The sequence below is a fragment of the Cucurbita maxima genome, unplaced genomic scaffold, assembly GCF_002738345.1.
Source record: "Cucurbita maxima cultivar Rimu unplaced genomic scaffold, Cmax_1.0 Cma_Scf00001, whole genome shotgun sequence".
Lineage (NCBI taxonomy): Eukaryota > Viridiplantae > Streptophyta > Magnoliopsida > Cucurbitales > Cucurbitaceae > Cucurbita > Cucurbita maxima.
Genome location: NW_019272017.1, coordinates 6,124,923 through 6,138,443, shown reverse-complemented (window position 1 = coordinate 6,138,443; position 13,521 = coordinate 6,124,923). Strand labels below are relative to the sequence as shown.

Below are 13,521 nucleotides of genomic sequence, written 5' to 3'. Positions count from 1 at the left end.
TCATCAAAATTGATTACATCCGAACAGAGGAACAACTTGGAGACATCTTCACCAAGTCCCTGGCGCGGGTGAAATTTGAAGAACTACGCTCAAAGATCGGAGTTCAAATAGTAAGGTAGATATACTACAGGTTTTAGGAGGAGATTGTTAGATAAAACCTGAGTTTTACCGTTTTTCTTATTCACACGATTTCAGAAAATCGTGAGTTTGACCATTCGACAAATCACGTCGAATGGATCACCAGAGTTTTAGAAGGGAGTGGCACAGATTTAGCCAATTTTAGAATTCTTTTTTACTTTAAATAGGAGTTTGTTCTGAACAAATAAAACAACCTGAACGCAGTCAGAGTTATTTTTCTCTCTCCTTTTTGTTACGCATTTTCTCAATTTCCTCTCACCGAAATTCTGTGAAAACCAACAAGGGCAGCTTGAAGAAACTCAGAATAATATAGGCAGGTAGTTCATGTTCATCTGTTATATATCTCAGTAGCTTAGCATTTCCTTTCGAACTCTTAGATTGAATGACATTGATGAACTATGATTAATTCATTAAGAAGTTTTCTGGAAATGGTTTGTCTGTGGTTATTTACTGTCAATGCTCGAGGAGGAAGAAACTGTATTACTAATATGAAATTGTTGATTAGGGAATGGCTTGTGCTTGATGAAGCTTCAAATCTCTTTCTCTTGTGTTAGTTCCTTTGAAGATATTGCGTACACAACAATGCCTAAAGAGCTAATTATGTGTTTAATATACTGATCTGAGGAATTTGTAATGGTATCATGTCATAGTCCAATCTGTGTTATCCAGATTGATAGATGCATTAGTGCTGCCCCCTCCCTCCTTTTTGATCACATAAATTTACTTGTGTTCTTGCAATATTCCCCAGTGAAGAAAGTGAAAATGTGGCTACAAAAGTGTATGTTGGAGGCATTCCATATTATTCAACTGAGGACGATATTTGTAGTTTTTTTGAAAGCTGTGGCACTATTACCGAAGTTGATTGTATGTAGTTTCCAGAGAGTGGAAACTTCAGAGGCATTGCAATATTAAGTTTCAAGGTATGGTAATCTGATTAATATGAACTTTCATTCCTCTTGGTAGGTAATATCAATCAACTCTTGAAGATGGTTCATGATTTATACTTCGTTCTAAGATCATAGTCTGACTGAGAGTGAATGAGTGGATGTGTTGGGTCCTTTTTGAAGTTAATTGAGGTTAGAAAATGCGGATTTATAAGGCATTATGACACTAAGATTTTCAAAGTTTAGCCAAGGACCAAGACGTATATGAACATTATTAAAGAATATTCATATGAGCATCCAATTAGCCTTCTCACGCTAAATAGTATATAGCATATCATCTTGTAAGTCTGCTTCATTTGGCTTTTTAAGCTAGGATCAGTCAAGATTCCATCGCTGTTGAAAAGAGTATCAAATATTACTGGTGTGTTCTTCTTTGTAATAGAAATAGTTACCAGAGTTATGTTGGGGCTGGTGAGGGGATTTCAATTTTACTGAATTTTGGATTTCTGGAGGTCAGATTTCTTTGGTTTTTGAGTTACCTTACCACTGTTTACCATTTGCAGACAGAAGCTGCAGCAAAACGAGCACTAGCCATGGATGGAGCTGACATGTGAGAATATGAACAATTTGATCTCATGTCGCCATTATACTTTCTTTCCCTTTCCATCATCTTATTACAAATTATTTTTTATGTAGGGGGTGCTTCTTCCTTTTAGTACAGCCCTACAAGGGAACTCGAACGAGTAAAGCAGTCGATTTCTCTCTGGGAATCGTGGAAGGCTACAACAGAATCTATCTGGGGAATCTGTTGTGGGATGTAACTGAGGATGATCTGAAGAAACTCCTCGCTCACTGTAACATTGCATCAATACGTTTTGGCATGGACAAGGAGACCGGGGAGTTTCGTGGCTATGCCCATGTGGATTTCGCTGACAGCGTCTCGTTAAAAACGGCACTCAAGTTAGACCAGGAAACAATTCATGGCAGACCTGTCAAGATAAGATGTGCAGTTCCAAAGAAAGGAACAGAAAGAGGAGGAGGAGAAGCAGCAGCAGCAGAAACAGAAACACATCCAGAAACGCAAGCAAAACCTGTGCCTGAAATGAAGGAAGCTGAAACTGGATTAAGCTCTAAAAGTGGTAAGATAAGATGAAGAACATGCTACGAATGTGGTGAAAAAGGCCATCTTTCTTCCAACTGCCCAAAGAAGCTGCTTGCGGATTCAATTGCAAGTTAGTATAATGAATGCCCTCTCTTTGTTTCTTGTGTGCAGTAAAATTGGACTGTTGAGATTTTTTCTTGCATTGTATGCTATTGTAATCTGATGATTTGAATCACTTACAGAAAGGTTAATATAATCTAATCTGGCTTGGAAAAGTATATTTATACAAATTCAGATTATTCTTTCANTTATTGCCATCTTTTTTTTTTTTTTTTTTTTTTTTTTTTTTTTTTTTTTCATTTTGAGTCCAAAATAGTGTGTTTTAGGAACTTCGTTTCTTCATTTCGAACTCGGGCTAGATCAAGTAAGGACAAGTTTAGAATGATTTTCTAAGTGTTTATAGTTTTATGAATTGCATGTTTAAATGTGTTATTTTGTGCAACTATATTTAAATTATCCACATAGTTGAAACTTCATCCATCTCATCGTGGGGTACGAAAGTTGTCAAAAAAAAAAAAAAAAAAATGCTGTTTTTCCTCTGGATCTCTACATTCTACTTGGGAACCACGACTCTACACAATGGTATGGTATTGTTGCTCACTTTAAGTATAAGCTCTCGTGACTTTTCTTTTGGTTTCTTCCAAGGATCTCATACCATTGAGATATATTCCTTACTCATAAACTCATGATAACCCCTTAATCACTCGATGGGAAACTCTTTTTTCAAAAATCCTCAACCTTACACAATCCATTTCTCTGTGCCATTCACCATATTTTGATGGGAAATTTGTAAGAAAATTGCATAGTTCTAGCGAAACTATGAAAGTTAATATGTGAATTCTGAATAAGTGTTAAAACTCCGAAAAATTTTGTTATTCAATTTTTGACATGAAATAAAATGATATACAAAATCTAAAATATAAAAAAGAAAAGAAAATAAATATGATATAGATAATCATCTACAAAAATTAGTTCAACCAAAGAATATCAAATGTCCCCTCCATTAATATAGGCCTTAATATATATTTGAAATTCAAATCAAATACAATTTAATTTTAAAATTTTGGTGGGTAAATAACTTTTTTTGATTTTTTTTTAAAAAACAAATTTCATATAAAATAAAATCTTTGAATAGTATAATCCTTAAGAATAAATCATGTCTGTAATTTTAAATCTCTATCTCGTTCAAAAATATATATTTTTTATTTTAAAAATTAAGAATATCAAATAAGAAAATGGAGATTTAAACTCTCGGGTCTCGGGTTTGAAATGTCTGATAGATAATAATAAATAATTTCAAATTCACAACCTTTATGATATCACAATGTATAAAATCCCAATTATTAGAATGTAGGGTGTTTGAATTTGATAATCATTTAGATTAGATCAAGATTAAACAATAAAAGGGAAAAATTAGAAAAAGGAAAGGAAACATTTTTTTTTATATATTTTATATTTTTTCACGATTTGTTGGGCAACATTGTCCTTCCCTCAACATGATGAATTGGCCAATGCGTCACTTCTCTTTCTTTTTTACAACTTCCATTGCCTTCCTCTAAACTTCTATTCCATCTTCTTCCATTCATCATTGCATGCTTTGGAATCAAAACCAGAGGAAATACACACATACCCATCAATACCCATCATGTCTTTTTAACCCAAATACTTGAACCACTCCTTTCCTTCTGAGTTATTGTTTCATAAATTTCGAATTTGAGCGTTTTCTTTATGAGAATTCTATCGTATTCTTCGATTCTCTTGGTGGGTTCTTGTGGGTGTTTCTTCTTTTGCCTCATCTTTGCTTCTTTTTCGAGTTTCGAATGGGACCCATTAGAGGGTTCAAGAGGAAGAAGCAGAAGAAGGCACAGAAAAAGGTTCAGCAATACGTCTTCGCTGCTGCTTCACTGTCGTTTCAGCCACAGCCCTTGGATTGGTGGGATGAGTTCTCACAGAGGATTACTGGTAAACCATTTTTCGCTTCTCTTCTACTGGAATTTGTGCATTGTTATTGCTCTTAGTTGCTTTCTGTTTATTGAGTCTCTCCATTGAATTCTTTTGGTGTTTGGTGAGCTTTTTGGACGGTGGTGGAATGTAGTGTTTTATAATCATATATCTTTGATGCCTGCAATTATAGACCCGTGATATGTTCCTAATAACATTGAGAGGGTTAGAAGGGGCAGCCTGTTGAAGTGATCCTATGGGCATGGAGATGGATCAAATCTGTTTAGCAGCAGATTTTAGCTTAGATATGTTAGTTCACTTGATAATTGATGTGTACAAGTTGTGGCTACTCACTTAGCTGGTTTATAGAGTGTGTAACTGTGTTGTGTTCTGATGTTCTTCTTTTTCTCATTGAATTGTTGAAATATTAATTATTTCTTAGCTGCTCCTACTTTTTGGTACTTTTTTGAGCCCAATCTCACCACTGGTAGATATTGTCCTCTTTAGACATTTCCTTTTGGGGTTCCCCTCAAAGTTTTTAAAACGTGTCTGCTAGGGTGTCTACACCCTTATAAAGAATACTTTAAACCCCTCTCCAACCGATATGGGATCTCACAATCCACCCCCTTCAGGGTCCAACGTCCTTGCTGACACTTGTTCCCCTCTCCCACCCCCTTTAGGGCCCAGTGTTCTCGCTGGCACTCGGTCCCCTCTCCAATCAATGTGAGATCTCACATTTTGTCTCAGCATTGTTGACAATAAACATCTTTAGAGAACCGAGTCCAATGTGATCCAAAACTCTCGTACTCTTCTTTGTTGATTCGTATTAAAGATATCACTCTGAATATTGTACATCGAAGTTAGAATCCTGTCATCTGTTGACATTTGTAAGAAGGCAGTGTCTGAGAAATGGAAGAATGACTATGAAAGTAATAAAGTACATAATACAGAGAAGAAGGGCGGGGGATGAACAGTATTCAACTTCAAGTACGTGTTTTTTATGGTCTGCTGTTGTTTATGCATAGAAATGGAAGGATGACTATAAATATCTTGATCTGGTTGTTTTAGAGGCATCTTGGAAACGGGTATGTTTAAGTTTCGATTCGAGTCAATGTAGTAATGCTACGATGCATAAAAGTTCATAGAAAATGGATCTCTTCTAGGTGTTAAGATTTGTTTCAACCTACTGATATGGCTAAGTGCTCAATATTTGATTTTGGTATTCCAGAGGACCTAACAACATGATCAAAGTGGATAGGTTTTGTTGGATATCAGTTCTATTTTCATATTCCATGGTTCTGAAATGTTGGGTACACATTTAGCAGTTTCTTTGTTCTGGCCATGATCATATATGATGCAACAAGTAAATATTTACTTTTGGCTTAAAATTAAAGGATTCGACTAAATGTGTGGATGAATGTGTAACTGCTCAAGCTCACTGTAGCATATATTGTCCTTTTTAAAACGTGTATGTTAGGGAGAGGTTTCCACATTCTTATAAAGAATGTTTCGTTTCCCTCTCCAATCAATGTGGGGTCTCACAATCCACTTCCCTTGGGAGCCCAACATCCTCGCTGACACACCATTCAGTGCTTGACACTGATACTATTTGTAACAGCTCAAGCCCACTAGCAGATATTATCTTCGTTGAGTTTTTCCTTTCGAGCTTCTCCTCAAAGTTTTAAAACGCGTCTATTAGAGAGAGGTTTTCACACCCTTATAAAGAATGTTTTGTTCCCCTCTCTAACCAATGTGGGATCTCACAATCCACCCCATTGGGAGCCCAACATCCTCGTTGGCACACCTCCCGGTGCCTGGCTCTGATACTATTTGTAATAGCCCAACCCCAATCCTCTTTGGGTTTTTCCTTCTGGGCTCCCCTCAAAGTTTTAAAACGTTTCTTTTAGGGAGAGGTTTCCACACCCTTGTAAAGTATGTTTTGTTCCCCTCTCCAACCAATGTAAGATCTCACACAACGAACTCGTCGAATTCTATCGTCGCATAGAGTATAAGTACAGAAGGAATTCTGGCTTTATGCTCACAAAATTTTAGTTTATCTTTGTTTGGTGATGAATGAGTTGGATATATTGATCTGATATTAGTGAGTCTAACTAATAATGTCACTTGTTATATCTTTACTGTGAGTTCTCTCTCTTTCTATCTGTCATATCTGAAAAGGTGCAATGCCTTTTCTTAGGAGCAGAACATTTGCAGCAGGGACTGATTATGAGTTTTATCCTTGTTTTTGCCTCCAATCAGGACCATTATCTCAGTCCAAGAACACAAAATTTGAGTCAGTTTTCAAAATTTCAAGAAAAACATTCAGCTATATCTGTTCTCTTGTTAAGGAAGCTATGATGGCTAAAACTTCAAATTTTACCGACTTAAACGGCAAGCCTTTGTCTCTAAACGACCAAGTCGCTGTTGCTCTTAGGCGACTTTGCTCCGGTGAATCATTATCAAATATCGGTGACTCGTTTGGAATGAATCAATCATCAGTTTCTCAAATAACATGGCGTTTTGTAGAGGCGATGGAAGAGAAAGGCATCCGCCATCTCTCGTGGCCTTCAACAGAAGAAGATATGGATCAGATAAAGTCCAAGTTCAAGAAAATCAGAGGTCTACCTAATTGTTGCGGTGTAATCGAAACGACGCACATTATGATGACTTTGCCAACGACAGAATCTGCAAATGGCGTCTGGCTTGATCGTGAGAAAAACTGCAGCATGATCTTGCAAGTGATTGTAGATCCAGAAATGAGATTCTGTGACATCATAACAGGTTGGCCAGGAAGCTTAAGCGACGCACTCGTGCTTGAAAGCTCAGGTTTTTTCAAACGTTCACAAGATGGCGAGCGGTTGAACGGCAAGAAGATGAAGCTCTCAGAAAGTTCAGAACTTGGAGAGTATATTATAGGAGACTCTGGCTTTCCACTGTTGCCATGGCTACTGACCCCTTACCAAGGGAAAGGCCTTGCAGATTACCAGACTGAGTTCAATAAGCGCCATTTCAGTACCCGGTTGGTGGCTCAAAGGGCATTGACAAGGTTGAAAGAGATGTGGAAGATCATTAAAGGGATAATGTGGAAGCCTGATAAACATAAGCTACCAAGGATCATTCTTGTTTGCTGCTTACTTCACAATATAATGATCGATATGGAGGACGAGATGCAAGACGAAATGCCGTTGTCTCATCATCACGATCCGAGTTACCGACAACAAAGTTGCAAATTCGTTGACAATACTGCTTCGATCACGAGGGAGAAACTTTCCATGTACTTATCTGAAAAGTTAACACCCTAAGAGAATCTGGTCGTGCACGAAAACATTCTTTTTTTTCTTTTTCTTTTTGATAGATTGATCTGTGCTGCTGTTTATTCAAATGGCCCAAATTGTTGTTCACTCATTTAGATGCTATTGATATTTCATTATAGATATCTCTGGTGATTATATTGTCTGCTAAATCTAAACAGATAGATACCCAGTTTCCTTTTCTACAAACATTATGCTGAACTGTTGGGAACTTTGAGCTGAAGAAATTTCACCTTCACAACTGTTCTTTGCTCCTCTGATAATATGTTTATAATTTTCACTTTCATCCTGCTTGTGTTTACAAGGTTCTGATCTGTTTATTTTCTGTATCCACATTTTTCTATATATGAATGTGTTACTCAAAGTGTTAGCTTTTCGGGACGATATTAGCTACTTAAGTTGTGTTTGGATTGACAATTTTATGTTTTCGATCGAGGTACTCTGTTAAGTTTTATGTGTATACATGGGTTGGAAATTTGGACCTCTAACACATGTATGTATAATCCAACCTCCGGCATGTGGGTTGGGAGGGTCAATGCCTCGATTGAACTCAGATGAATAGATGTTTGGGATGTATGAGATTATGAACAAAATGTGGGCCCGTTCTCGATTGCATGACTGAGTGAGTTGCGACGTTGCATTGAGAGACCTTAGCCTCGAGTATAGGTAAGGTTGAGCCGAATGACTTGGCCTAGTGTAGAGGTAAGGTAAGTAGGTTGTGTCGCAGACCATTGAACATGCACGCGCAGGCGATGTGTGTGGCCGAACAAACTTGGATTCCACACAAGTGATGTTCGATTTGGGAAGACAAATCTTGCCTAAGGTTCGACAAAGCCATAAAACAGGGCGAAATATGAAAATGAGGTTTGGGTTCTCCTCAAAGCTTTACGTGAGTGTGTCAATATCACAATGCGGCACGATTGAAAAAGTACGACCCGTAAAAATATTATTGTATTGATAACTATCTATCAAATTAAAAAAAGAAAAAAAAAATATTAGTCAGATTTTCATTATAAGGTTTAAGTTTTTCAATATTGTCATAATTTCTTCATCTAAACATTGAAATAATTATGAAAAATTATGCGATTAAATTATGAGATAAATAATATTTCTCTCATCAACTAATAATAATAAATAAACATAGAGAAATCTTAAATTATAAATTTTAAGATTGTTTTCAAGCTATTAATTTTTTTTTTTTTTTTTTTTTTTTGTCGATATATCAGAATTTTCATCAATATTTTCACATGTTTATAAACTCGACATCAACATAAGAGGTGAAAGGTGAATTGATATTTCCATTTATCGTAAAAAAAAAATAAAAAAAATTGATGTAACATAAGAAAAAAGAAATATCACTAATGTAAATATAATTTGAATAATAATATGTAAAATATTTATTTATTAATTTAAATATATTAGTTGTTTCTAACAGGTAAGTTATTAAATTCATAAATAATAATAATTATTATTGTTATTAACCTTTTTTTGGCGCGAGATGAGGCAGGGATTAGGGGAGGAATAGACTGAGGCTGCGGAGATATTTTTTGTGATGAATGGAAATGGAAGTGTTGCATTTGACGGAAGACGAGAAATTCATGTCCGCCGGACTCCATTGCCAGTAAACCCCTTTTCTTTTTCCGCATTTTGCTTTGATAATACTAATTGCTCACTTGAATCATGCTTGAAATTTCGCGTTTAGGCTTCGTAATCGTTGGAATTTCGTGCCGATTCTTTTGTATTATAGTCAATCCCCTATGGTACGATTTGGTAATCGTCCTAAAATACCGCCAATGTCCAATTTCCAATTGCCTTTTGAAGTTCGCGCAAAACAGGAACTGGATTTTCTTTGTTTGAATATCACAAGTGATTTCTTTCCTGAATTAAATCATCCACCACTTTTCTCGTTTATCTCGTGTTTAAATCCCCAATTATGATGATAAGATCGCTTCCTTCTAGGTGCGGTATCAAGAAATCAGCAGGAAAGTGCACAGAAATAACCTTTGTAGTTAGTTCCATTTATACTAAGCAACAATTTCCGTAGTGGAGGGACAAATTTTGTTGCTATCAATCTGAACAGAAACAAGAACTACGCGTTGCATGAACATTTGACCATCTTTTTGTTGAACTACAGGGGAGAAGTTTGAATGCATGGTTTTGTGTTACAGCCATGTCCTGATAGTGTGGCGGCAAGTTGTTGGGTTGATGATTCATAATGGAGCTTTTCTTGTTTGACTTTGCAGTTCAAGGAAGGATGGCGTTCTTCAATTCCTACTGAACTTTTGTATTATATGCTGACTATTTGGGGTCCGTACATCACAGGTGAGGAAACTAAGCTGTTAGAATTAGTTTTATTTCGTGGAAGCTACGGAGCTTTAGATTTTCAAAGTGAAAACCAAACTTAGAAATGGTTATGCTTATGCTTATGCTTATGCCTTGTGCTATTATGGGAGCTTGGAAACTCTATATTTGGCCCCTAAGACTAAGAACTAAGAACTTTCCTTAGTCTAATAGTAAATTTAGAGTGGACCTCTTGCATTTATTTCTGATAGGTTTGTTTATCAAAAGCTACTTTTGGCCTTTGGGCCATCCAAAGTGTCACAGACAAAAACAAATCTGTTCTGGTTAGATATATGATTGAGTTTTCAATTTTGTTTATCATGTTTGTACCATTTTGTCAATTTCTGGACTTTTGAATCATTAAAGACAAAATTGAAAAATGGTGTGAAGGACTTAATTATGGGTGAAGTCTTGTGGTTTTCTAAACTAAGTAGCTTTTCTTTCAATCATTTCGAAATTGTAGGCATGTGCTGGACCATGTTCATGTACTGGGAAGTAGTATATGGCTGTGGTTGTGAAATCTGTCTCTTTTGTAATGGGAACTTAACAACAAATTTACAATTACCATTGCCATATTGGTCTTATTGTTTGCCCAATTAGAAAATTCCCTGAAGGTGGCTAAATTGTTTAACGCCATGGACTTTTGGTTTCTGTTTGTGTGAACTAGTAGTTTAAAAAAGCAGCAGCCCTTTTTGTTTGTTCTTTGTTTGTTCTTACTGTTTTCCAGGTCTGCTGCTTAACAACCCAGAATTTATATTTCAGATGCAAAACCATCCAACATCTATTCTCCTATCAACATCAGCGGTATTATGCTGAAGATCTCGAGACACCTGGTCAAATAGGTAATAATAATTCTGGTCTTTCTATTTGATGTAAATGGTTGCCTCTGTTTAAGTAGGAGTGTGAGATCCCATGTTGGTTGGAGAGGGGAATGAAATATTTCTTATAAGGGTGTGGAAATCTCTCTCTAATCGTGAGGCTGACTGCAATACGTAACAGACTAAAGTGAATATCGGCTAGCGGTGGGCTTGGACTGTTAAAAATGGTATCAGAGTTAGACACTAGATGGTGTGCCAACAAGTACACGCCTCAAAGGGGGTGGATTGTGAGATCCCAAATTGGTTGGAAAGAAGAACGAAGCATTCCTTATAGGGGTGTGGAAACCTCTTCTTAGCATACACATTTTAAAATTGTGAAGCTGATGGTGATATATAATGGGCAAAAGCAAACAACATCTGCTATCGGTAAACTTGTAAAGGGAGAGTTGAATTACAATTCGGACTCCATTTGTCATTTGAGGGAATCATGAAGATGTCATTCAGGCCTTGTAACAGTTGAGTTTGGCTAATGGGAAATGAAAGCTGCACTTGATAAACTCTTAATCTAGTGGTAAATGACACTAAAAGTCGTTACTTGCTTAAGTCAATGCATATTTCTCACCAAGCCACCAATAAATAAGATGAGAATAATATGAAGTGGACTATTCCTAATCTTGCTGATGATCATGGAGTTGACTTTTTTAGAGCATCACGTCTTTTTACCTCTACGCCATGGTACTCATCAGGTAATACGACAATACTTGACGAGTACTATGGCATAGAGGTAAAAAGATTTGAAATATCAGTATGTCTTCAAAATATACAGCGAAAAGATTAACGAATACTTTATTGTTTTTTGCAAAAGTTAATTAGAAGCTAGCCCAATGCAGTCGATAATTAAAATTTTGACATTTACAAGTATAATAACTATACTTAAAAGTCTCAAATTACGAAATTAAAACTCGAGAGTTCCAATTAGAAAATTTGAAAGACAAAATTGAGAGATTGGAGTCCAAAAAGCTATCAATTTAAAGGATCTTTAGTTGAATCTTTTGCTTATTCTATATAATTAGCAAATAATTGAATCAATTAATGCGTTTGGAAAATTTTAAATCAAAGATTTTAAGATATTAAAAAAAAAAAATCCAGGATGATTTTCTGTTTTAATATGGAAAGATTTTCAAGTATAAAGTCAACACACGTGTGAGAGCCTACTTTTGGATATTAAAATTGGCAAGAAAGTCAACTAGAGATTAGTAATTTTTTAAGTCTAATTTATAATTAATGGGCAATTGTTTTTTTTTTTAAATATTTTAATGAGGTGATGTATGTATTAACAATATTTTCTAAAATTATTATTTTATTAATATTTATTACATTAATTATTATAGAAATGGAGGAGGTGAATCCAGTCTTGAATGTAACACTTTCCAATATTTTCTTTGCGTATTTTATAATCTTCATAATATTATTAATTTTCCGCTTTCAATTTCAAAGCTTTTCCACTTTACCCACCAAAAAATAATCTCCTTTTAATTAAAGTGTAAATCAATCCACAAAATTTTAAAATAATTAGTGTTCCGCCAATCCGGTCTCGACAGATGGCGTAACCCTATTGGCTATGACTAATAATGGAATTTCAAACAATTTCATTTTGAGAATGTCTCGAGTTAGGTTGTCGTGCATCCTAAAGTTAGGCCATTTCCCGTTGTGTCCTACGGGATTTTGTTTTTCCAATTTATTTTTTCAATCAAAATTTCAAATTTAATTATATATATATATATATACTTATTATTGTAAATATTTTTTAAAGATATAATTAGGCATAATTGATTAGTGCAATTAAGCTGTATTAGTTTCTTCATTTATTTTAAATATTAGGTATCAATTATGTTACCCTAATTAACCTTCCTTCGATAATCAAATTAAACTAGTCTCAATTAAATAAAATAACTTTAAAATCAAACATAGTTCGGTACATAAGACGTTCAAAAGTCGTTCGTCTCTATTGAACTCTATTATTTTATGTAAATATAAATATTGATTTTATTAATTTTATTTATGGGCTTTTTAAAAATAAACACTTCATTATTTTATTATTATTCTTAATTTTATGTGAATGAGATTTTTATTAGTTAATATAAAATTTTCTGCTAAATTAATTTAATGGCTTTGTTTTGTTAACATAACAATGGATAAGTTAAAAAAAAAAAAAAAAAAAAAAATTGTATACAAAATTTGAATTTATTTGTTTTTTTTTTCCTGTATTTAAAATTTATATTTAATAGTAAATTTATCATCTACTTACAATTTTTTATATAAAAAACATAGTCAAAATTTAGAAATTGAGGGAAAATGTAATTGAAAAATTTTGGTTTTTTTGAAAATAAATTGTAGATATAAGTACTTAATTAATTTATTAAAAAAATAAAAAAATTAATATAGATTATTTTAATATAATTCATTATTGTTGAACTATTTGAATATAAATTAATGGATAATATGGTTTAATTTCTATTATCCTAATTATTGATCTATAGATAAATGTATCTCTTATAAGGGTATATTGGTCTTCTTGGCACATATATTTCCGATATAAATAGATTTTTGGTCGTGTTTCTATAGGGAAATGAAAGAAATGTATGTCTTGTTGGTATAAATAGTAACTTTGATTTCCTTTAGTCCTTTCTTAGTCATTTCATTATCAAGATCACTCTTATTTAAATGTAGTCTCGATTCATTCATGTATACCTCTTTTACTAAAGTTTCACAAAAAAAATACGTTTATAATCTTCTAATTTGAAAATTAAATTACGTAATTGATTTAATAAATAAATAATTAAAATGAAAAAAAAAAAAAAAGATTGGGCAAGAGGAAAAGGGTTTGTTTTTGTTGGCGTAGGTGTGTATGGAGTCTTGTGCTACCA

At 34.3% G+C, this 13,521-nt stretch overlaps 1 protein-coding gene and 1 pseudogene across 2 annotated transcripts; both read left to right on the top strand.

Moving 5' to 3' along the window:
- The window catches only part of LOC111490905, a 5,844-nt pseudogene extending 3,436 nt beyond the window's left edge, over positions 1-2,408 (top strand).
- A 1,276-nt stretch (positions 2,409-3,684) lies between these two features.
- On the top strand, positions 3,685-7,682 carry LOC111490769 (protein ALP1-like). 2 transcript variants are annotated; one of them, XM_023139407.1, is made up of 2 exons: positions 3,685-4,146; positions 6,385-7,682. In XM_023139407.1, the coding sequence occupies exons 1-2, from the start codon at positions 4,005-4,007 to the stop codon at positions 7,425-7,427; spliced, it is 1,185 nt and encodes a 394-aa protein (XP_022995175.1). In that variant the 5' UTR covers positions 3,685-4,004; the 3' UTR covers positions 7,428-7,682. The 2 variants fall into 2 exon arrangements, with proteins under 2 accessions (XP_022995175.1, XP_022995251.1); XM_023139483.1 differs by lacking the exon at positions 3,685-4,146 and adding an exon at positions 4,958-5,112.
- Positions 7,683-13,521: the final 5,839 nt, after the last annotated feature.